This window comes from Xenopus laevis, chromosome 2L (assembly GCF_017654675.1).
Source record: "Xenopus laevis strain J_2021 chromosome 2L, Xenopus_laevis_v10.1, whole genome shotgun sequence".
Taxonomy (NCBI): Eukaryota; Metazoa; Chordata; class Amphibia; order Anura; family Pipidae; genus Xenopus; species Xenopus laevis.
The window spans coordinates 48157427-48182952 of NC_054373.1; the positions used below are offsets into that span (position 1 = coordinate 48157427).

Here is a 25526-nt window from a genome sequence, read left to right on the forward strand (position 1 = left end):
ATAATTTGGACCACCATACTTTAAGTCTTCAAAAACATTTTTTAATATTAAATAAACCCAATAGGATTGCTTTGCCTCTAATAAGGATTAATTATATCTTAGTTGGGATGCATGTTACTGTTTTATTATTACAGAGAAAAGGGAAATCATTTTTAAATATTAGAATTATTTACTTAAAATGGGAGATGACCTCGTAATTCCGAGCTTTCTGGAGAATGGTTCCCGTATCTGTATAATATATGGCGACTCTTGTTTGTGCCCACAAACTATGCCCACAGTCACCCAGTTATATTTAGCATTCAAACAAATCCTGTCTAAATCCAAGTAAGACACTTGATTTATTGGTCACGTTAAAGGAATTGTTCAGTATAAAAACTGGGCAAATAGGCTGTGCAAAATAAAAAATGTTTCTTAGTTAGTTAGCCAAAAATTGAATGTATAAACGCTGGAGTGAGTGGATGTCTAACAGAACAGAACACTACTGAACCTGCTTTTCAGCTCTCTTGGTTTCCACTGATTGGTTACCAGGCAGCAACCAATCAGTGACTTGAGGGGGGGGCACATGGGTCGTGTTTGCTTTTTAATCTGAGCTGAATGCTAAGGATCAATTGCAAACTCACTGAACAGTTATGTCCCATGTGGCCTCCCTTCAAGTCGCTGACTAACTCAGAGTTATAGAGCTGAAAAGCAGGAAGTAGTGTTCTGGCTATAATGTCGGACATCCAGTCACTCCAGCCTTTATAGATTACTTTTTGGCTTACTAACTATATTATAAATATTATTTATTTTGCACAGCCTATCAATTTACGCATTATTTTTACACTGAACTGTTCCTTTAATGTTAAAAGTCTTCATTTTAATGGACAATCCAGTGGCCACGTATTATAGTGAATTCTGCGTCCCATTTACTTGTTTCCACTTTGCCGAATACCCTGAATGTATGGGGCCTTATGCATTTTTAATCCACGTTTATTTTTATTTTTTTAATTCCCTGTTGAAGGTTTGCATTGAATTCAGCCAGTTTATTATGGCACCCAGTAGATAATGATAGCAGTGACTCGGGGATTGTTATCTGAAGGCTTATTCGCAGTAGCACAAAGGTCACTGCAGCAAAGTGTAACAGATGGTGTTTCTCTTGTGAATGTGAAAGCATTTTATTATTTTCAAGCAGATTTTTTTGGTACTTCCCGAACCCTTATCATCAAAGACACATGTAAACTGCCTCGTGCATGCATGTAGATTTGAAATGATACTTCTTTTTTTTTTTTTTTTTAAATTATATTGAGCAGGCATTTCTAAATGGTGTCAGTGTCAGTGGTTTTCTATTGTGACTTTATTCTTGTGACTTTATGGCTTTGTTGCAAATATGTCTGTAGGGGTCCATATTGCAAACAAGTCAGCGTGCGTTGTAATCAGTGAAGTGCTTGTGGTTTTATGACTGGCAACATTATTTTGAGGCCATTCCTAGCTCCAGTAGGCATTTAACCTCTACTCTGTATCTGTGGTCAATAGGGATGCACCGAATCCAGGATTCAGTTCGGGATTCAGCAGGATTTGGAACCAAATCCTAATTTGCATATACAAATTAGGGGCAGGGAGGGAGATCACATGACTTTTTGTCACAAAACAAGGAAAAATTATTTCCCCACCCCTAATTTGCATATGCACATTAGGATTCAGTTCGGTATTCGGACACATTTTTCGCAGAGTCCAAAATAGTGGATTCGGTGCATCCGTAGTGGTCATAACGCTGTGCATTTCCATGGGTCACTTCACATCAGCTGCAACATGCAGTGGTGACATTGCAACAGTATTAATTTCCTTACAATTAAGTTAATTCCAAGGGCTAATTGGAAATGATGTGGCCAGAGTGATGCAGGAATCCTAAATGGAATTGGGCTTTTCCCTCCGTGAATCCAGTTCCTCAAGCTGAACCATAGTAGAGTTTAATAAGTGATGATTTTTATTTGAATTGTTTGGTGTCTCGTGTATAAATAATGTATTCTAATATGACCATGGATTTTTGCTTATTGTCACAATGTCTATGTATTTAGTAGGCTTCTTTATATCACTTAATCAGCCAGTCTTTTAATATAAAAAGTGTACAGTACAATTCTTTTATTTTCACCGATTGTTAAGAGAAAGATGTGTCTACATTCTAGTGACACTGGCAAAACCTTGGTAGAATTCCTTCCAGGAGTTCTTCTTGCAGTTCGGACGAAATTGACAGTTATTTGCTTTGTCATACGAGACTGCGAGGAAAACATGCTTTGCTGGCACTCGCTTTCTCTCTTTTATACCTCGGCTGCCCTATCATTCTAAGAATAAGGAGGAGAATATTATCTGAAACATGACTCAGCTGCTAGGCTTTGCAAACGCTCCGGTGATACATTTGTCAGTTTAGTGAATCATTTCCTTGTGTATTGCATCTCCATTAAACATGAAGCTAATTGTGGTAATAACATTTTTTTTCTGTGCCGTGCCTGCTGTATTTGTATATGCCTTTGTGTGAAATGATTAACATCTGCAAGTGCAAGAAGCCATAATACTCAAGATTACTTGGTTGCAAAGCAAATACTTCCTTCATACCAAATAATATTACAGGTATGGGACCAGTTATCCAGAATGCTCGGGACCTGGGAATTTCCGGATAACGGATCTTTCTGTGATTTGGATCTTCATACCTTAAGTCTTCTAGAAAATCATGTAAACATTAAAGGGATACTTTCATGGGAAAACATGTTATTTTCAAAACGCATCAATTAATAGTGCTACTGCAGCAGACTTCTTCCCTGAAATCCAATTCTCAAAAGTTTGTTCTATTTTCTTTCTTTGTGCAATAAAACAGCAATTTGGTACAGCAGGAACAACTCGTAATGTGTTATAATGTCCTATATAAAAATACTATAAACCTGTATAGTTTTAAAGTGGCCTTTTGATCTGAGCTGGGTTTCAGCATCTTGTATAGTCTTGCTGAAATACAACATGTCTCTGATTGTCTTTCTTCATTTTGCTTAGGGAAAAATACAAATCACATTGCCTTGTTGTGCAACTGAATGCATAATTAAGCCTTATTTATCTTGTTTACTTTGTTTCTTTAGTGAAAATGAGGAGGAGAATCACATTTAACAAAAACCATTGCTATTTTCTCTAGGTGAAAGTCTAGAATTAGCTTGCCACCATTTATTTCTCTGCTATTTTGACATCTATTTTCCCATTTGCATCCATCTTATGTTTTGTTTTTAATTTTCCTCCAGCATTTATAGTTTTCCCATCTCCCCCAAGATCCCAGCACTGCAGGACAACAATGCTAACCATAGTGACACTGTCCTCATTTTTATTTGGAAATATGTTTATCCTATTGCTTCCAGTGACACATTAGTTAATAGACATACAGGAACTCCTTGCAAAAAGTTTTCTTGTCTACGTTCTGGAACAAGTGTGTAAACATAAAACCAAAAATGAAAGGGGAACTCCGGCTTCCAAACCAAAATTTGAAAAAAGAGGCCCACATAATACAGAACCCCGAATATCTCACAGTTACCTGTTTTTTTCAAAAAGTGTGAAAAATTAAATTTTCTATGTTGCAATCCAGCTGTGTAACAGTTCTACTCTTTCTCCATCATTTGAAATCCCGGCAGGGAAGGAGGGACAAAAACACTGATGTTACAAATTGTAACAACTTCTCCACAGCTTACAGACAGCATGCAGGAACTACATAACCCACAATACATTGCACTGTGATGTTCCATTCCTTATTTAAATTACATGTGCAGTACGGAACGCATTTTAGGACATCATCAGGAGAAAACACGCTCCTGCATGCGCTCTCCTCAGCCCTCATTACAAAAGCCCTCCGTCCTCAGTCCTCCCTCCTCAGCTCTCAGCCCTTCCTCCTCCGCTATCAGCCTGGCTTACGAGCTGAGGTCTGAGCACGGAGGGCTGAGGAGGGAGGGGTGAGGAAGGAGGGCTTTTGTAATGAGGGCTGAGGAGGGAGGTCTAAAGAATGAGCCACAAGGGGGGAGATTGCAACAGCAAATGTGAGCAGTACGGAGGTGTGACTGCAGTTTCTTCGGATAAGTGAGTAGAGTGGGAGACGAGTCTGCATACTTCTTATTTATGAAAGCACATGCAGGAGCGTGTGTTCTCATAATGTCCTAAAATGAGTTCCATACTGCAGGGAATTGTGGGGTTTGGAGGAAGGCTGAGGACACCTGGCTGTTGATACAAAGTAAGAGTAGTCAGCCATCTCAGCAAAGTAGTCTGAGAGATCAGTAGGAGAGCAGGGGGCTAGGCTTAGGGAACTGTCAGAAACCAGAAAAGTCTGCATATTTTCTAATGTATAATGCAAAGTTGCCTGAAATTATGTTTACTTTTCAAAAAGCTTAAGTTATGTTTTTGGGGAGTGCCCCTTTAATGATTCTTTCCAAGTCCTGATTAGTGCAGAGCTACATTATTATCAAATAGATGACCAAATACAATGTTAATAGGCTCTGAACTCTATAATAGGTTTGTTTTTGCTTTCCTTTCTAATTCTTTCGTTCTCTATATTTAGCATCATGTTTAGGTTTCCATGATTAAGGCGGTGCAAAGTTAGTTGCAATTATCACCTATAGCAGGTTTCTATGTGTTACTGCACCTGGTAAATATGTATGCCTTTTATAACTTATAGTAGAATGTGTGTTTTTTCTTTTTTGTTAGAATACAGTCAAGAAAAGTTTGGGCAAATACACAATTATAAAATTGTGTGTGCTTGTTTTTGCATCTGCTCCAGGCACAGTGAGCTCTAATAATATATTAATCCTCCAAATCAGTGTAAAACCAGCAGAATCCTCATTTCTCAATATGACTAAAATGTCACATTGGCTTGTATTTGGAAATCTTAAGCAGCTGCAGCATTGTTTGTATTTAAGCATTCCATTAGCATTGCCTTTATTTAAATTCAGAATACTGAATTTTGCTCTTATGTGCATTTTAGATGTATGTTTTGTTTGCATGTTAGGGCTCTATTGTTCAGTTAACTCCTAACGAAATCACAACTTTTTCACATAATTCCTTTACTCTGTGTAGTAAAATGTATAATTCATGTGCATCTTTTTCTCAGTAGAGGTACAATAATAGTGGTTGCTCCCCAAGCTTGATGAAAATTTGGAAGAGGGCACTCACGTCCTAATGTCTGTCCTCTGTAGTAAAAATATGTCTGTATGTGTGTGTCAATATTTTAAAACAATTTAAATGTGGATAGAACTTTTAAATCTAAATCTATGTTAAGGGGGGTTATTTATCAAAGGTCCAAGTTTAGAGTTATTTGATCTTTTTTATACCTCGAATGAACTTGAATCAATTATGTTTTTGGCAGGGAAAAACTCGAATCTCTCTAATTGTTTTCAGCCAAAACCCTCAAAAACAAAGTTTTTTTTTAACCTGAAAAATTATTTTTGACTCCAAAAAAACCTTGAATTATCATGGAAAACACAACTCGAACCTTAATAAACCTTCCCCCAAATGTAAATCATTTTAGAGCTCACATAAGCACTCCAGACCTCTATATAGGGAAATAGATCTCTTGTTGGGTGCAAATTCAGTGTGTACTTAAACACGGTAAACACTTAAACTTTCAATGCATATTAGATCACTGCAATGTGGCTGTGTGTATGTAGCCTGAGGAATGCATTTTTTTTTTTTTTTGTTAAATTTTACTTTTTTGTATTCTTAATCTGTCAAAATAATAATTTGGAAAGATGGTTTGTAAAGCACTGCTCCTGCTAGAGAAATCTTTTCTACATCCACTCAGATTTATATTTTATGGATGTTTCAAAAATCATTTGACAGCTGCCTTAGTTTTGTAAGAGTATGCTTAGAATGGAAATGCTGTATCAGAGAGAAGCATTGAGATAGTGGATAGATATGCAAGGGATGTTGGCAAGAAGTATTTTGTACAAGTTGTGATCTGTATTATCTGCACTCGGTATGGTCTCCATGTCAAATTGTTTGTCATTGTTTGGATGATGTACCAAATGCTAGTGTTTCTGTTATGATTGATTAGATCTATATAAAAGGCTGTTTATTGTGTGTGTGTTTTATTTTTTGTCTGTAACTTCCTTATAGCACTTGGTTACTTTGTTTAAAACTGTCAGGTTATTTAAGGGCAATCGATGCACAAAACTTTGGTGGATGAACTGCATTTTAATATAATTTCCCAAGGAATATTGTATTGAATACCTTATTGAACTATTTTGGTTAGTTGTTTCTTTAGTTTACATGACTTCATTGCTTCCCTGAATTGCTGTTAACGGTCATTTAACAGTGATTTCTATCTACACAGATAGCTAGCTAGACATCCTTTTTGTTATCAGGTTAATTGGCAGCTTAAAGGAATTCTGTCATAATTTTTATGGTGTAGATTTCATCAAGTAATTAATTCTACCATATTTTATCAAACCAATTAATGAAACTTTTAGAAGAACTAAAAAAAAAAATACAAGAGGAAAACTTTGGTCAACTCTGAAAAAAGGAAGTGACGCATATGTTTTACCACCGGCGATTCACTTTATCTCCAATGGGAAAGCATGTGTCATTGCTCTTAAAGGGGACCTGCCACCCAGATGTTAAAAGCTGTATAATACTAGTGCATTTTCAAATTGGACATGAAACCCAAATTATTTTTTAACTAGAACATCCATACCAATTATAAACACATTCAAACATCTCGGATGCATAGAGGCGGGGCAGGCAATTACTTTCACTTTCCATTCTGCACTTCCTAGATGTCACTGTACTTCTCACATTCCCTCTTCTTCCTTATCATCTAGCTTTGTAGCCAGCACATGGGCATGGGCATCAGGTCCCCTATTCTGGTCCATCAACAAGAATTTGGAATAATGCAAAGCTTGTCTTAACAACACTGTTATTAAGTGTTTGAACATTTGGGGTTCAAATCTGCTTCATTGACTGTATAATTGAGCAAATTAAGTGATGAGAAATGTAGGTAAATTAGAGGTATATCTATCACTCTTTGAGGTTTTGTCTGACAGCGGTTATAGAGATATTGTGAAGGCTGAAGAAACAATGGATTAAACTAAGCATCAGCAAATGAAAGCATTCTAATGCTCCACAGGGAGCCTGAAAAGAGATTTGTGTTTCAGTCACAGTAGTAATCATTGTCATACATTAGAAAAAACATTACGGAAAGAATGGGATTTTAAAATTGCTTTTTCTGTTTCCCTTACCAAATTCTTCTGATATCTGTGGGCAGATCTCAAATGTAGTATTCATGCAACATAGATTATATGAGACCTAAGAACATGGTAAAAGAACTCTGGAAGCATTTGGTGGGGAAAAATCCAAAATTTGAAAACTTACAGAGGACTTGTTGACATGTACTTGTGAATGTTTTTGATGCCAGAATTATGAATTTATTCTTCTTCATTCTTGTTTATACTAGCTAATAGTAATTATTCATTTCCATTTGCTTTTTGATTTTCCCGATAATAAATTGTCTGGAATTTGGATCTTCCAACCATAAGTCTACTAAAAAAATTGTTTAATGTTAAATAAATGAAGTAGACTTGTTTTGCCTTCGGTGATGATTAATTATATCTTGGTTAGAATTAAGAACTAGGTATTCTTTTATTATTATAGACAAAATGGAAAATCATACGATAATATGGAGTTTATGGAAGACAGCATTCCTGTTATTTAGGGCTTTCTGGCTAAAGGGTTTCTTGACAGTACTTGATTTTCCACCAAACGGTTCTCAAGTCAAAGGGGCGAAGTGGCTCTTTTGAGCAAAATGCACAATAATGGTTATTTGCAGGGACATTGGCAATTTACTATAAGGCAAAGAGGACAATTCACTAGCAAAAAAAGGCGCTAGAGAAGCCTTGCGCTGTTTCGCCAGGTGAATTTTCACTCAGGTGAATGATCGTTACGCCTCAAATTTACCAAAGTGCGAACTTTCCAAGTTATGTTGCCCCACTGCCTCCAAATGCTATAGATGCCATAGTCACTTTTCATTGGCTTGTGTGGGGATTTTTGAGTCTTCATGTTGTTGAAATAAAAGGGCTTGTTTTGAATCTCAGGGCATTGGTAGTATTGGTCTTTTGGTAGCACATGCCTTTCACACACTTCTTTTGCATTGTATACATAGATGTTTTAAAAGTTCAGTAGCAAGGTATCCAAAATACACATTATGCACTCTACTGGGTCATAACAATCAATGCATTCGATCTCTTGCCCATACACTTGAAGACAATTGCACTATTCGATATATAAAGCAATCACGCTGGAAGCCTTTTGCGCTTGCGTTTGTAGATCATATTCACTGACACAATAATGGGTGCATAAACAATATCAACTTAAAGGGCACCTATCACCTAAAAAATTTTTCATCGACTGGCGGTGCAGGTTAACAGAGATTTCAATCAGTATGATGAAAACATTAGTATTCTTCTCAGAAAAGACCTCAGTGTCCTTACTCGCTTTTTATGCACATACATGTGACTTACAGTAGAGTGGTCAGTTTGTTTCCTGATCCTAAAGGTGGCCATGCACGGGCCAATAAAAGCCTATTGGACTGTGTATGGGGCCCTCCAACGGGCTTCCGCAAACGATATCTGGCCGAAAGCCGGCCAGATGTCGATCTGACAGGTGATATATGGCGGAAAGTCGGCCAGATGTTCTTCATGCGGTACCGTGAACCGACCGCCCGTTTACCCACCGTTAAGATCGCTCGTTTGGCGAAATCGAATGGATCTCTACGTGTATGGCCAGCTTAAATAAAGTATAAAACGAGTGAGCTGGGGTATTCTAACATAATGCATGTGTGTCCCTCAACATGAGTGCCTGCACTAGGAGCTACCTTCCAGTGTGAGGGCCAAATACTCAATAAGGAGATTTTCATAGAAGAATACTATTATTTCCAACATGTAGAGTACAGACCTCCAGCGGGGCAAACAATTTTAAGGTTAACTGGTGCCCTTTAATGACTACATACAAATTGACGCGTGCGATATTTGTGTAATAATAGTTTCAGAATTATGTATGTACAAAGGGGAAATCTTTTCCACTGTTGCATTTATGCTGTATCATGTGAGAATCTTGTTCTCTGAACAAAACAAGAAGTGCACTCCAGTCATGCACCATAATTAGGATCAAGTACAAGATACTGTCTTATTGCAGAGAAAAGGGAAATATTTTTTAAAAAGTTAAATTATTTGCTTAAGATTGACTTTATAGCAGTCGGCCATCCCTTCACAGCTCTCTCGGTTATAGGTTTCTGTATGAGGGATCCCATACTTGCAATAGTATTTTTTTCAGCTACAAGTAGCCCTACGTGAAACTTTGATATTTATGTTTCTCTCTGGTGAGCCCTGGCTGTTGACTTAAGCAGGTGAATGAGGCCATAAGAAAAAAACTTTTTGAAGAGCAGGTCTAGTCCAGAAACTTCAAATTGTTGCACATACCTATTTGAGTAACTATATATCCTGCTTCTATCCTTTAACCATTTGGCAACCAAAGAAAAACTCTAGTTGACAAGCTTTTTTTTCTTGTGGAAATTTAGTTTTTTGTATTGAAATTGTTTATACTTGCTTCTCACAAGGAACATAAATGATTTCATTGGCTTTGGAGTAATTAATCTGTCAAGCAACTGCCTCAGCCCTCTGTTTATATTGTTAGTCGTTATAGTTTTTTAATTTAAAGTTTTATTTAACACTTGGCCTTACTTCAAGTCAGTGTAGCATTGTATTGGCATGTAAAGATCATACAACTTGTCATACTGAATCATTACAAACAGTAGAAACATAACAGTACACAATCTTAAGTACCTTTAAAGCCTTCACTCATCATTTGCCATAGGAAACACATCCACCCACTAACCCCATACCTTGCCAATTTTATTAAATTTTTAAATTCGTTGGTCAATTTTATTAATGAAAGCATACAATTTACCAGGTTGATCTACTGTTTAATTGCAGGGTTTGGGTTGGAGCCAGTGCAGAATGATAACTTTTCTTGCATAGAATAATAAGGTCCTGTACATTATTCTGGTGTGGTTGTAGGGAACTAGCTCGGCTACTGAACCCAATAGGCATGCTTCTGGGGATAGCACTTGCAGTAGGTCTAGATGATCACTAAGGCAGCAGACCACTCTCCGCCAGAATTTCAGGATTTCTGGACACTCCCAGAGAATATGAATAAAGTCCGCTGATGGTTGGTGACATCTTGGACAGGCTGAGGATTTGCTAAGGAAAACCCTATGTAAGCTTGCAGGGGAATAGTAGTAGAAATGTAAGATTTTGAAAATGATCAATCTGTCTCTTGTTGAGATAAGGTAATTGTAAGAATTTTCAGTGGCTTCTTCCCAGATATCCTCTGAGATTGTTGGTAATGCCCTTTGCCACTTTTGATGGGCCAGTTGGAAGGGAGAGACCTTCGCCTCCAGCAGATTTTTATATAAGGATGACACCAACTTCTGTGAGATTTTGTTATGAAGTATATTGCCAATGTCAAATTTGTGGTTTATTGGATTGTATCCACTGAATTGGCCATTGAATCCATGCTTCAGTTGCATGTATCTAAACGGGTCTATGGGGGTACCTAGTAGTTTCTCCTGCAGTTGTGGAAGGGAAGGAAAGGCTCCTTGTTAGTTGTTAGATAGTATACCTTAGCAGCACTTATAGATGTGAATATTCTACATTATATTAACTAGTTTTCTGCACTGTCTATTTCTACAGCATAATAAAATAAATTCAAATTTTTCATATTGCAGATTTAAGTAGCAGCAGCAATACTTGTGGGCCTTTTTTATTGTAAAGGTACATAATGACACTCTCAGAATAAGCTCAGCCGAGCATAAAACTAGTGCACTCAGATGTATACATTATTTAAAGTGAAGTAACAATATCTTGTTGATTTAAGATGTTTTTAAGCTTAAAAAAAAGGCTTGTCTGTTATATTTTCTGCTCTTTTCTTTTTGCTATAAGGTATGCCTTTTAAAAAATGTCTTAGATGAAATCAAGCAGTAATTTACTAGCCTGTACTGCATGACTGCATTGTAATGTTGCCAATGTGCATACAAACATGAGATCGATTCATGTTAAGGACAATGTAGAAAAGAAAAGCAATAAAAAAAAAAAAGCAGAATGGGATTAAAGCAAAGTTGAATAGGATGCGGATGTTGTGTGTATATATGATTATGCAGGACAAAGCTTTTTACAAGAAAGAGTATCATGGTATACGGGAGAAAAATGTGTTCGGAATGGATCTGTTTGTCAGTTTGTAGTCAACTTGATGAAACCGGGACTGCAAGTAAACAGCACATGAGATTCAGCAAGGGCACAAACCTAATACTGGTATCCAGGGACCTGGGATTTTCCATAATTTGGATCTTCGTACCTTAAGTCTACTAGAATGTCAAATAAACGTTAAATAAACCCAATAGACTAGCTTTTCCTAAAGTGGACCTGTCACCCAGACACAAAGTTGTATAATAAAAGTCCTTTTCAAATTAAATATGAAATCCAATTTATATTTTTCTATTAAAGCATTCATAGCGGTTCTTAGCTAATTTAAAAATCTCAGCTGTCAATCAAATATTGTCTGCCTCTCCTCTATGCCTTAGGCATAGACCCATGATATAGATATATATATATATATATATAGGTTAATTTATATTTCTGTATATATTCTGTATATATTTGTATACAAGTGCGCACAAAAGCTTCTTTCATTTTATGGAACCAGGGGGAGTTATTTTTATTATGTCTAATAGGTAAATGAGAAAGGAGATAAAAGGTCTCAGAAATAGAAGCAATTCTACTAACATCAACATTGACTGCAGGAGATTAGACTAGCACTAAAGTACTAAACAGAAAGCACCTTTATACTGTTAGCATTTTGAAGCAGAACAATGATTATTGTTATTTCTAGTGACCGTTTTGTTCTTATTGTAACTTTCCACAGGGAATTGAGTTTCTATTTGTACAAATACATTCTTAATACAAAACTGAAACCTAAATCAATGTTGTGGTAACAGGGCTGGAACTAGGGGTAGGCAGAGAAGGCGGCCGCATGGGCGCAATCATGATGGGGGGCGCACTTTTAGGGGGATTTTGTTTTCTTTTTTTTAATCCCTGGTTTGATTGGCCTTTAATAGTTTTTTAATTTTATAAACTGCCTATTCCAACCCCCTCTTGCCCGTGATTTGTACTGTGTGCACTCCCCACCTCCCTCTTGGCTGCTGCTGGCACAGCTACATATTTGTGGGCAATATGGTAGATTTTTGGCTCCTATTGGCACAGGTACAGATTGGGGGCAATATAAGGAATTGGCTGTTGATGGCACACGTACAAATGGGGGTAATATGATAGCTGCTGGCACAGGTACACAGATGTTTGGGGCATTATAATGGATTTTTGGCTTCTGCTGGCACAGGTACAAATTAGGGGCAAAATGATGGATTTTTTTGTTTGCCGCTGGCATAATTACAGACTGGGGGTAACACTATGATGAATGTTTTGTCTTATGCTGGCACAGGTACAGATTTGGGGCTTGGGGGTAATCTGAGTGATTGACTGCCATTGGCACAGGTACAAATAGGGGTAATATGATAAGCCCTGGCACAGGTACATGGGGCAACATAATGACTGCTGGCACAGGTACAGGGGGCAGTATGAATGGTAAGGTGGAAAATGATAATGTAGGGCCGGGTGGGGGGGGGGGGGCGCTGATTGAAGCCCTTGCCTAGGGTGCCAAAATACCTTGGCCCGGCCCTGTGTGGTAAGAAAAAGTGAGGGAACATATACTCTTGAAGAGTTTTTTATTCTGTTCTGTTCTTCCAGGCAGCAATATAAAAGATGCCATAGCACACAAAGCATTCCTGTGCTGCTTATTTGCATTTATAAATATGAGTGGGAAATTCCATTTTCCCTTCCATAGTAGAGAAATTCTGCAAATTTTATAAGAGAACAAAATAGTGGCTTTTTTAACAAGGTTAAATGCCATTATTGCAGTATTTCATAAATTCAAACATCTTTTAAGATCTTGTTTTACTAAATGTGCTCCTATCTGTTTTTAACAAAATGCCGGTGCTGTTTTGTTGACTTGGAGGATTGTATACGCTTAAGATGGAAGCAATAGGTGCCTGCTACTCCTGTGTATTTAAGCAAATACAGGTATGGGATTCATTAACCTGAAACCCGTTATCTGAAAAGCTCTGAATTACAGAAAGGCCATCTCCCATAGACTCCATTATAAGCAAATCATTTTCATTTTTAAAAAAATTTCCTTTTTCTCTGTAATAATAAAATAGTACCCTGTACTGCAGCCAGACTAAGATATATTTAATCTTTATTGGAGGCAAAACAATCCTGTTGGGTTAATCTAATGTTTAAATGTTTTTATAGTAGCCTTAAGGTATAGAGATCCAAATTACGGAAAGACTCTTTTCCAGAAAACCACAGGTCCTGAACATTCTGCATAACAGGCCCCATACCTGTATTCTAAGAAGTATACTGTTCCCCTTAATAGCTATACATGTGTAGTTGCCCTTCTCAGATTTGTGTGGCCCAAATTACTGCTATGTTTGCAGTTAAGGTGTTAATATAAAGTAAATTGATTATATGTGGCTCATTAATTACCTAGTTTGTGCTTGGCAAATCCGGTTTAGGGCTCTTACAAACAACATTTTGTTTACACACTCATGCTGAGCGTGTAAAAAACACATTTTGTGTTTGTGTGCATTTTTTGTAAAGCACCTAAGTGCGTTTTGTCCGATTGCAACCCTCTATTCTATTGGCTTCTAAACCCCTGTCAACTGCAAGAAAGTGCAGCTTGTGAAGCCAAAGAACGAAATAAAACATAAAAGCTATACTGTGAATGCTCAAGAGTACAACAAGGAACAACATAATGGAATGCATTAGCTGATGCATTTAGGTGCACTCCTTTGTCTCACACATGCAGCAAAACACATTATAAACCGCCTTGTGTATAAGAGTCCTTATGCTCCTATGGCTGCATCTAAAAATGCATGCTGAATGCAACAACATTTATTACATTTTCTGGTTTCATGGGTCCCAGGTTGGACCTTATAGGCTCTAGGTGGCAGGTGCTGGTCGGGTTAGCAGCTCTGGGTTGGATAATGGTCCTTCCAATTGGGCCCATGCAGGAATCTACCCTACAACACAAAGAGTAAGTGGACATATGATTATACTAACCCTTGTCATGCTCTCAGTGACCTTTGTTTAACTTCAGAGGAATTTTATTTATCATTGCACAGTTCAAATCCAGACATAATGCCTCATGTCAATGATAACAGCGGAATCAGATTTATTACTACAAACACTGCGATGGAGTCCAACCAAGAATTTGCATTTTTCAGCTGAAGCCATAGCAAAGCAAACAAATTGCATGAGTGGAACACTGTCTTCTTTAGGCAGTTGGCTCACTGTGTACTTTTGGCTTTTCACTTCATTGCAAGGATTTGCCACTGCCCTTTAGCAGCAGGTCATCCATCCAATTTTTTTCTCTCCTTTATGTGCTGCTAAGGAAAGTTTTATTAACTTGTTTTTTCAGTAAGTGCCTTCCGGGAGGGAACTCTGTGTGGGAGAAGGGGTTGGCAACTGTGGTGGGATATACTAAGTGACCCAGATAGGTCCTTAGACTTTACTCAGTCTGTAGAACATGCACATCCAGACGAGCTGAAGGGTAATTCGGATACGAGTAACCTTATCTTAATTAACCAACCCACTGCCTAGTTGATCCGTCTCCCTGCCAGTATCAGGATTTTAAATCATGCACATTGGACAAATTGTTTTAAGCAATAATTTATTAATAGTTTTGTTTTAACCTTTTTCATACTTGAGTCTTCGGATGCAAGGGATTGGAGGTTGCAATAACATGGGTCAGTTCTTTCTTCTTCTTTGTTAATTCTGTTTAATTACTTGACCCTGCGCACCATCCTCTATACAGTCAATATTTATGGTTGGTGCTCCCCAATCTCTATTTTATAAGCACACACACACACACACTCACCAGATGCACGCAGGCAAAATTAGAGAGAACAAAATTATGCACAGAATGTTCCTTGGCTGGACTCGAGTTACAAGGAGTACCACTAATACACAGTGTGTGACACCCATTTAAATTGGGTGAATTCCTGTGGAAGAAAAATAGCATTTTTTTTAAGCGGTTGCTTTGAACAGTCTTTATTGCATCAGTTTGTGTTCCTTCGCTCATGCTGAGCCAGTCACTCGTTTCATGCTTCATGTGCTGCTTTCAGACAACAAATCTGGTACCTCTGCCCTGTGGCAAGTAGCACATATTTAACATTGTATGTCCTGGGCTTTGGTGAAATGCAAATCCATGGAAAGAATCAGGTTAGGTTAATGCCTGCAGAGACCACCAGGTTGTTTTGCTTTATCTGTTGTCATCAATGAGAACAGATTTCATCCCGGTCTTTACCTCTGTCCTTTCTGAATGAGCCAATTTGAACTTCCCTTGGCCCACAGGCCAATATTAGTCTATGTCTATGTTCTGTATATGTACTATACTATTTTGTTTAAGCTAATCAAATATTTACCGGACATTGGTATGGCAACAAGTATAGCACAACACAGAATTAGCTATATACAGTGGTGTGAAAAACTATTTGCCCCCTTCCTGATTTCTTATTCTTTTGCATGTTTGTCACACTTAAATGTTTCTGCTCATCAAAAACCGTTAACTATTAGTCAAAGATAACATAATTGAACACAAAATGCAGTTTTTAAATGAAGGTTTACGTTATTAAGGGAGAAAAAAAACTCCAAATCTACATGGGCCTGTGTGAAAAAGTGATTGCCCCCCTTGTTAAAAAATAACTTAACTGTGGTTTATCACACCTAAGTTCAATTTCAAAGGTTATAAAGCCATTTCTAAAGCTTTGGGACTCCAGCGAACCACAGTGAGAGCCATTATCCACAAATGGCAAAAACATGGAACAGTGGTGAACCTTCCCAGGAGTGGCCGGCCGACCAAAATTACCCCAAGAGCGCAGAGACAACTCATCCGAGAGGCCACAAAAGACCCCAGGACAACATCTAAAGAACTGCAGGCCTCACTTGCCTCAATTAAGGTCAGTGTTCACGACTCCACCATAAGAAAGAGACTGGGCAAAAACGGCCTGCATGGCAGATTTCCAAGGCGCAAACCACTTTTAAGCAAAAAGAACATTAAGGCTCGTCTCAATTTTGCTAAAAAAACATCTCAATGATTGCCAAGACTTTTGGGAAAATACCTTGTGGACCGACGAGACAAAAGTTGAACTTTTTGGAAGGTGCGCGTCCCGTTACATCTGGCGTAAAAGTAACACAGCATTTCAGAAAAAGAACATCATACCAACAGTAAAATATGGTGGTGGTAGTGTGATGGTCTGGGGTTGTTTTGCTGCTTCAGGACCTGGAAGACTTGCTGTGATAGATGGAACCATGAATTCTACTTTCTACCAAAAAATCCTGAAGGAGAATGTCCGGCCATCTGTTCGTCAACTCAAGCTGAAGCGATCTTGGGTGCTGCAGCAGGACAATGACCCAAAACACACCAGCAAATCCACCTCTGAATGGCTGAAGAAAAACAAAATGAAGACTTTGGAGTGGCCTAGTCAAAGTCCTGACCTGAATCCTATTGAGATGTTGTGGCATGACCTTAAAAAGGCGGTTCATGCTAGAAAACCCTCAAATAAAGCTGAATTACAACAATTCTGCAAAGATGAGTGGGCCAAAATTCCTCCAGAGCGCTGTAAAAGACTCGTTGCAAGTTATCGCAAACGCTTGATTGCAGTTATTGCTGCTAAGGGTGGCCCAACCAGTTATTAGGTTCAGGGGGCAATTACTTTTTCACACAGGTTTGGATTTCTTTTCTCCCTAAATAATAAAAACTGCATTTTGTGTTTACTTGTGTTATCTTTGACTAATAGTTAAATGTGTTTGATGATCAGAAACATTTTGTGTGACAAACATGCAAAAGAATAAGAAATCAGGAAGGGGGCAAATAGTTTTTCACACCACTGTATGTGCATCATTTTCACTGTATTTGAATCCCTTTCACACTTGTAATGGTACAAGTCCTTTTAAATATTTAACTAACTGGCATGACCCTGTTCTGAATTTCATTTTGTCCCATGCATTGTGAGTGTTGCTCATCATTTTCTGTACACATAGAACAGATTATGGCTTTTATACACATTCCCCTGTATATTTTATGTACAGATATGGGATGCATTATGTGGAAACCAGTTATCCAGAGAGCTTTGAATAATGGGAATGTCATCTCCCATAGCCTCCATTGTAATCAAATAATCCTAATTTTTAATAATTTTGTAATGATGAAACGGTACCTGATCCTAACTAAGATATTATTTATCCTTACTGCAGACCAAACAATCTTATTGGCTTTAATTAACGTTTACATTATTTTTTAGTAGACTTAAAGTATGGTGGTACAAATAACGTAAATTATTGACCCCTTATCTAGAAAACTCCAGGTCCCCAGCATTGTGGAGAACAGGTCCCATACCTGTAATAACAGAATTTTAACCAATTTTCAATCAAATACACAAGAGCCATGAATATCCTATAAATTATATTCTTATAAACGGTGCTTGGTGATGTCAACAGTTATAATTGGAGCTTAGTGATGTCATTTCTGTCGCATGACTCACTTAAACTTGTGTATCATAATAAATAAAGTACCTCCTGGTTTGAAATATGAGGATATTAGATGTCCCCTCGGAGTTCCATGACCTGTATGAAAACACTGGACCTTCGGCCTTGTGCTTTTATATGGTCATGGGACTCCTCAGTAACTTACAATTAGGGATGCACCGAATCCACTATTTTGGATTCGGCCGAACCCCCGAATCCTTTGCTACAGATTCGGCCGAATCTGAATCCTAATTTGCATATGCAAATTAAGGGTGGGAAGGGGAAAACATTTTTTACTTCCTTGTTTTGTGACAAAAAATCACGCAATTTCCCTTCCGTCTCTAATTTGCATATGCAAACTAGGATTCGGTTCGGCCGGGCAGAAGGATTCGGCCGAATCCTGCTGAAAAAGGCCGAATACTAGATTCGGTGCATCCCTACTTACACTATCCTTATATTTTAAAATAGGGGGTACTTTATTCATTCACTATATTATTTAGAACTGTACCACTTCTGTGAAAAGACCTTGGGTACAGCATTCAATCTGAAATCAAAACACAAGTTTATTTTGTCACATACGCATGCTATGTTTTAATTCTTACCACTAAGCATAGAGACTGCTTTTTTTTGCCATTTTTCCTCGGTTGGCTTAGTGTGACATATATACAGTTCAAAAAATATTGTTGATTGCTTTCAACTAGTTGCATTTTATGTTTGCTATTATATTGCTTTGCCTGAGCTATTTCACTGTGTGCATATTGTGGCAGCTGCTGAGAAGGAAATGTATTAAATTAAGTATGTTGGTCTGAGTCCAAGTAAGAAGAACACTTCTTCTCTCATCTTTTAAATGAGCAACAGTTCTTAACAGTCTTTGTTGTTTGCAGTAGATGAACAAACTGGTCTTTAAATGGAAGTTAAGACAAAGTTTGGTTGTGTAGAGTACAACAAAGTAAATTTCTGTTTAGATTTAAAGTTACCCTTTAACCTCTGTTAAAGTTTGTTTCATCTTTAAATAGGAAAATGTAGTGTAAGTGGTACAAACAAGGGAAAGTTGTGCTCACAACTATAAATATAAAGGGTAAGGCATTTTTTAGTGGTGAGCACAGCTTTCCCTTGTTTGTTGTAGTTTATACAGGAGCAGTGGCCAGCTTCATGTTGTAACTCCCACCCACCTTTCCTTCTCCTTTAAGTTGCGCCTTCAGTCACTGTATAATCTTTAATTATACAAAACCCGAAAAAGGCACCTGAGCTACTACTACATCAGCTAATAAAACGTTTCACTTAATTTATTATCTATATTATCTATACTTTCCTGTTTTGATCACTAAAGGTGGCCATATCCACTTAAGGTCACTCAAAAAGCGGATCTGTGTCCGATTTGACGGGGTCAAATTGGGTTGATCCAATTGTTGACCCAAGGGATAATAAACAGTTGATACACTGGTCTACATAGGGTTTTCAAACTTCCCTGAATTGATACATGGCCAATTTTCAGACATATAGGTTGGGCAGGCTGTTGGAGGGCCCCATACATGGGCCAATAATCTGCTGACTAGGTCTGGCGGAACAGTCAGCTGTTTTTATCAGCCTGTGTATGGCCACCTTAACACAGTACATCACGATCTATAAATAAACTGTCACGTTCTACTGTAAATTACAGGGCAAATCTGATCTCTTAATTTTATTTAGAGAAGTATCCTGGGAATTGTAGTCTTGTATTTGAAAGTTTCTTTTCCCTGACACTACACACACACATTGCAGTTTGAAATATATAATGAGAAATCTTAATTTATTTTTTTATATATCTATAGAGTTATCATTTTTTTCTTTTATCTTTTAGGTCAGTAACAGATCCAAGAGATGGAAAAAGAGTTGCTCTGAAAAAGATGCCCAACGTCTTCCAGAATCTAGTCTCTTGCAAGAGGGTCTTCCGAGAATTGAAGATGTTGTGTTTTTTTAAGCATGACAACGTGAGTGATGATCATTTTTACATATCTGCTCTTCTCATGTTGGGCACATACCATTTCTTTTGCCCAATATCCCTATTCTGTCTACATGCCTACTACTGATTTTCCTGCTTCACATCTTTGCTGTATCTTGTTTGTACACACTGTGCTGCTCATCCCTAATCTCATCTCTTTGCTTCTGCCTACACATCTCATTCTGTGTTCATAATTCACTCACAATGAATCCCTAGCATGACCACACTCCTACTCTCTGAAATAATTTAAATGTATACATTTTGTGGCAGCTTTTGTAAATCAAATGTATTGAATAAATGAAACATTTTTGCATACAAAGAAAATATAAACCTAAACCACTACAGAGAATAAATAGTCGGACAGACACTGCTTTCAGTAGAAAATACATTAAAGAGGTGGTTCAACTTTGAGTTTGCTTTTAGTATGTTATATAGAATGGCCAATTCTAAGCAACTTTTCAATTGGTCTTATTTGCTTATTTCTTTAATTATATGCCTTTTTCTCCTGACTCTTTCTAACTCTCTCCAAATGGGGGTCACTGGCCCCATCTAAAAAAGAAGTGCTTTGTAAAGCTATTGTTATTACCACTTTTTATTACCCAATACTTTTTATTACTTGGCAATAGGCTAAAACAGTTTTATTTGCAAAATAGTGGAGCTTCATAAAGTCCTGGTTGTGTATGTGCCATATTATCCCTCTTCTAAAAAACAACCTAAAAAATTCTGTATACTTATACTTAAAATAATATAATACAAATAATACAAACAATAATAATTAAAATATTGTTCATAATGTTAAAAGACTGCACATCAATGGGGCGTTATACCGTACAGAGTTCAAACAGCTGCCACAGCATAGGGAATTGTTTGCTACATAATATCACTTTACACATGAATAAGCCAGTCATTTTGGCAGTCCTCCAGGTCCCCCCTTCCTCCCAGAGGGTCTTTAACTGATGTGTTAAACATTTCACATTGCCGCATGCTCTGCCTGGTCTAACTGTTCTCATGGGATCAGGAGACTCCTGATGAAGACATTGTGATGAAATACTTAGAAGAAGCCAGACTAACCCAGTTTAAGGGGATACCCAAGAGAATTTACGAGTTCAGTTACATCAAGCAGAGGATGCTGCAAGAAGAATCTCATTTCACATCAATTATGAGTGATCAAAGGACATATCCACCTAATGCTCACTGTTTATTTAAACTAATTGGGACTTTTTCTACCATAATATTGCTTTATTTTTTATTCAGAAGCAACTGCCAAGTTACTGCCTCCATGCTCAGTTGTCTGCCACCTATTTTGGAGAACATAGTATTGTGGTGAATTGAACACCTTACAAGCATATGCTACTGCAAACCTGTGTCTTTAGTGCGACACAACAGTACCCACTGAGAGAGAGATCACAGATTTATTTAAGCGACTTCAGCTTTTTTATTAAAGGAGGAACATTCACCTCTAGTAAGAATAAACCAACGACATGCAAAGAAGAAAAAGGGTTAATACTATGGCCCCATTTTCTTTATTGGGAGCACAGACCGTGTTCTTTACACAATATAAATACCATTCTCCTTTTTATTTGGTGTAGGATTAGTGCATCCTCCTCAACTTCATGCACTTGCAACATGCAATTTCCACATATATACGTGGTTATTGTTTATTTCCATTAAAAATTGTGTATAGCTTAATCTCAATACCCAACTGGGTAACTACTTTGGTAGTTACACTGATTTAACCTCCCACCCCCATCAAGTTTCCCACAGGACCCGTTCACACTCTTCTTCTGATCTGCACCTGAATGTTAAGCTGGCCGTAGACACAACAATCCGATCGTACGAATCATGGATTCGTACGATTTTCGGACCATGTGTGGAGAGTCCCAACATTTTTCGTCCGGCGGAGATCGGTCGTTTGGTCGATCGAACAGGTTAGAAAATTTCTGTCGGCTGCCGATAATATCTCTGCATGTATTGCCGATCGTACGATTTTCAGTGGGAGACTGTCACTAGTTTTGTCAGATATAACTATCGTACGATTGCTGTCAGAGGTAGTACATTGGCTGATCTGTTCTTTTACTACTTTATTTGAGCAGAATGGTTAGTGGCGGGTCGGGAGATGGGAAAGTCCGATCAAACGTTGATTCGTATGACCAGGGCTGTAACTGGGCTGATGTCAATAGGCTCATTTTCTATGCAGTATGCAATGTGTAAAGTGCATAAAAGGCAGCAGTTGGCCAATTTATTTACACTGTAGACCTTTTCTCCATTTTCTTTGCAATCTGCACACTGCATTTAGCCTTTGCTGAGTGGCCGCACTTTTCGGCACAGAGACCTACAGCCAACCCCTTCAATAGAGCACTGTTATCACCTAGATGTCCCATCTCCTGCCCCCTTACATTTCACCGGCGGTGAATTTTTGTCTAAACAAAACGGGTCAAATTCGCCCAAGCATACAGGGAGACTAATAGCTAAAGTTTGCCTGGTGCTCTTCTTTAAATCTTCTGCATTGTTTAAAAAATTGAACATTCAATATATACTTTCTGCTAGATATACCATTGATCACTTAACTTTACATAGAGTGCTGAATTCCACCACAATAAAAATGCACAATAAATGTTCTTTGTGTACATGATAAATGCAATGTATAAACCATGTACTACATCATAAAGGTAGTACAGACCAGTAAAGGTGGCCATAGACACACAGATCCTATCGTACGAATCGAGGATTCGTACGTTTTTCGGATCGTGTTTGGCGTGACATCTTTCGTCCGGCGGAGATCGGTCGTTTGGTTGATCGGTCAGGTTTGATTTTGACCCGCCCGATCCCGCCGGAGCCCACGGCACATCGTAATCGGATCGTTCCGCCATACGGCCGAACAATCAGATTACCCCCGATATAGCCATGTTTGTATGGCATATCGGGGAAAGATCCGCTCGTTTGGCGATGTGGCCAGACGAGCGGCGATGTGGCCAGACGAGTGGATCTTTGCATCTTTGGCCACCTTAAGCTTTACAGCTGCCTGATAGCTAAGTGACGTTATATTTTTATGCTTTGCAGGTACTCTCAGCACTTGATATTCTCCAGCCACCTCATATTGATTATTTTGAAGAAATGTATCCTACACACTTGTTTGGTTTGGGGTAGGTGTGATCATTTGCAGGGGTTTCTTGGATTTGTTAAGTCAATATTAATGTATGTATTAATAATAAAATAATTGTATCTGGAATGTGTCCACTCACAACAGTTACAGAACAATTTACTAGAAACACAGCTCATTTAGAAATAATCTATATAAAAATTTTAAAATTAAGTTTTAGTCCAGTAAAGGATTTTAAGCTTTAAAAGGTATGTCATATTGTATTTCCTGCAGCTGTTGCCATCTCTCACAATTAGGCTAATATTAAATAAATATTAAGTACTGTATAGTATTTTATAGAAAAAATATTTAAGCAACATACAGCATTCACACAGTCATGTGTTTTTATGCAGTTATATCTATTATTTTGTTATTGCTGTTATTCTTTACATTTCACCATTTTCCTTCCAGGTAATATCTTTACTTTCCTGTACTACTTTGCATCAGGGCTTGGGGGGGGGAGTCTTTGGGGCTCATTTAGCAAGTTTGAATTCAAATTTTTATCGCAAATACCGTTTATTCTCTAAACCTCACAAATTTGAATTGAAAACTCAAATTTTAGATATTTATTAAGCATGAAAAATTCTAATATTCAATTATGTTACTGTTCATATTCTTTATCTCCTTGACGTGCACCACTTTCTTTGTTAGTTTTATAGAGTAAAATAAAAGCAAGGTGCAAAATCTTTAATCAATTACTACCGAAAAAAATTGTCCTTAGAGGCAACAAACATGAAAGCGATCGGCAAGAATTCATTATACTGAATGCAGCCTGTTCTGAATACCATCAGAATTGTGTCTCCAAGGCTTTGATAAATGTGCCAAACTGCTGTGATATCTATTAGGATTCCCCACTTTTAATATTAATAATTAATGTCCCATCATCTTTTAGATAGTAAGCTCTATTGAGTAGTGCTCTCTTTACCTCCTGTGTCATGTAATTTGTATGCTTGATGTGTATTCACATTGTATTCCATTGTACAGTGCTGCGGAATATGTTCGCACTTTATAAATATGTGATGATAATTGTTTTTCATTACTCTCTAAATTAGATTAACATAGAATATAGTTTAAAAAACAGTCAATGTTGTGCTTCAATGGGGTTAGTGTTTAAAGTGAACCTGTCACCCAGAAATAAAAAGCTCTATAATAAATGTCCTTTTCAAATTAAATATGAAACTCAAATTATTTTTTTTATTTAAAGGAGAAGGAAACAAAAAAAATATAACCTACTCCATTTTGTGCGTCATCAGGCCCCCTCCTGAAACGCTGCATTGAAAACTGTAATTTTATCGTTTTAACATTTTGTAAAGTTTGGCGCCGCCATTTTCTAAATGGTGTATCACTTACGCCCTGCGCATGCACCCAGAGCTTTACAGTTAACAATAAACATATGTGTCTTTTCATTTTTTTATTATTAATTACTGCAGACTTGCTCGCTGACAAGCTGTTAATTAAAACCAGAGCGAGCGCAGGAGCTTCAAAGATTCACTGAGTGTCCTAGGAAGCAGGATCCCGATTGGAGATAGAACGAATGAGACGGGGGCAGAGAGGTCAGTGATGACGTACGGCTCCGCAATGTCATCTCTACCAGGGAACACATCAGATTCTAGTGCGCATGCACAGAGCACTGCTCTTAACTATTGCGCATGCGTGTGCCCTATTCAGAGTGATTTTCGAACAAACTGGGTATGATTTTACATACATGTTTAAACTTTTTTTAAAAAACGATTGCAGCCCTTATATTGGGGAAGAAACTAATGAGGGAATGTTTGCTGTTAAATATATGTTCTGTTCATTGGCAACACTTAGAGCTGAAGTTTATTTTTGACTTTCCTTCTCCTTTAAGCATTCATAGCTGCTGTAAACTTATTTAAACCTCTCAGCTGTCAAATATTAACTGCCTTAGGCATAAAGGTGCAGCAGGCAGTTACTTTCACTTTCCATTCAGCACTGCACTCTTCACATTCCCCCGCTTCCTTCATCATTTAATTGTGTAACCAACACATGGTCCCCCGTGTTGGTGCACAAGCAAGATTTTGAGATGATGCAAGGCTTGTCTTAACAGTGTCCACAAAATGGCTCCTGCCTTCTTGCTATAATTATTTATTCTCAGATGGAAGGAAACAAGATTCAAATAATTATTACAGTGTAATTAAAGTTCATTTTGCTTGACTAACATCATAAAATAGGGTTTGGAATTATTTTTTGGGGTGACAGGTCTCCTTTAATTAATATTGCTGGGTTTCCTATGCTGTATAGCCAAACTTCTATACTTTATTTATACTTGTAGAAATATAAATCTGTATACAGTAAGCAAGTAAACTTTAAATATACTTACTTACCCTCTATTGTGACTACTAAAGCATATTTTATTATTCATACATCTTTTAACAGACCTGACCGCATATACTCTGCTAATTGATTTAATCTTTTCTTAGACGACTTCCATGCTCTGACATCTTGCATCATATCTTTTCACTGTTAGATCTGTTATGATATCTATGAAATCATATCACAAAGTGGGAAGAAAAGAAGACTTGTTGCCCTTCAGTTGCACTTATGCAGCATTTTTATCATTGCTTTTCTTCTGCCACATAGTTCAGTGCTATCAGCCATCTCTTGTTTGGTATTTATGACATTTACTTGTCATTGCTGATTTAAGCGAAGAGTTATTCAGAAATGATGATCTGTAAAATTCCATTGGATATGTTGGATTCTATGC

General features: G+C 37.6%; 1 protein-coding gene across 1 annotated transcript in view; it reads left to right on the forward strand.

Moving 5' to 3' along the window:
* Positions 1 to 25526, forward strand: part of nlk.L (nemo-like kinase L homeolog) — a gene marked incomplete at its 5' end in the record, with an annotated part of 106327 nt that overhangs the window by 34660 nt on the left and 46141 nt on the right. The window contains 2 exon segments of the mRNA NM_001091101.2: positions 19522 to 19651; positions 22723 to 22778. Coding sequence (NP_001084570.2) covers positions 19522 to 19651; positions 22723 to 22778 — 186 coding nt within the window.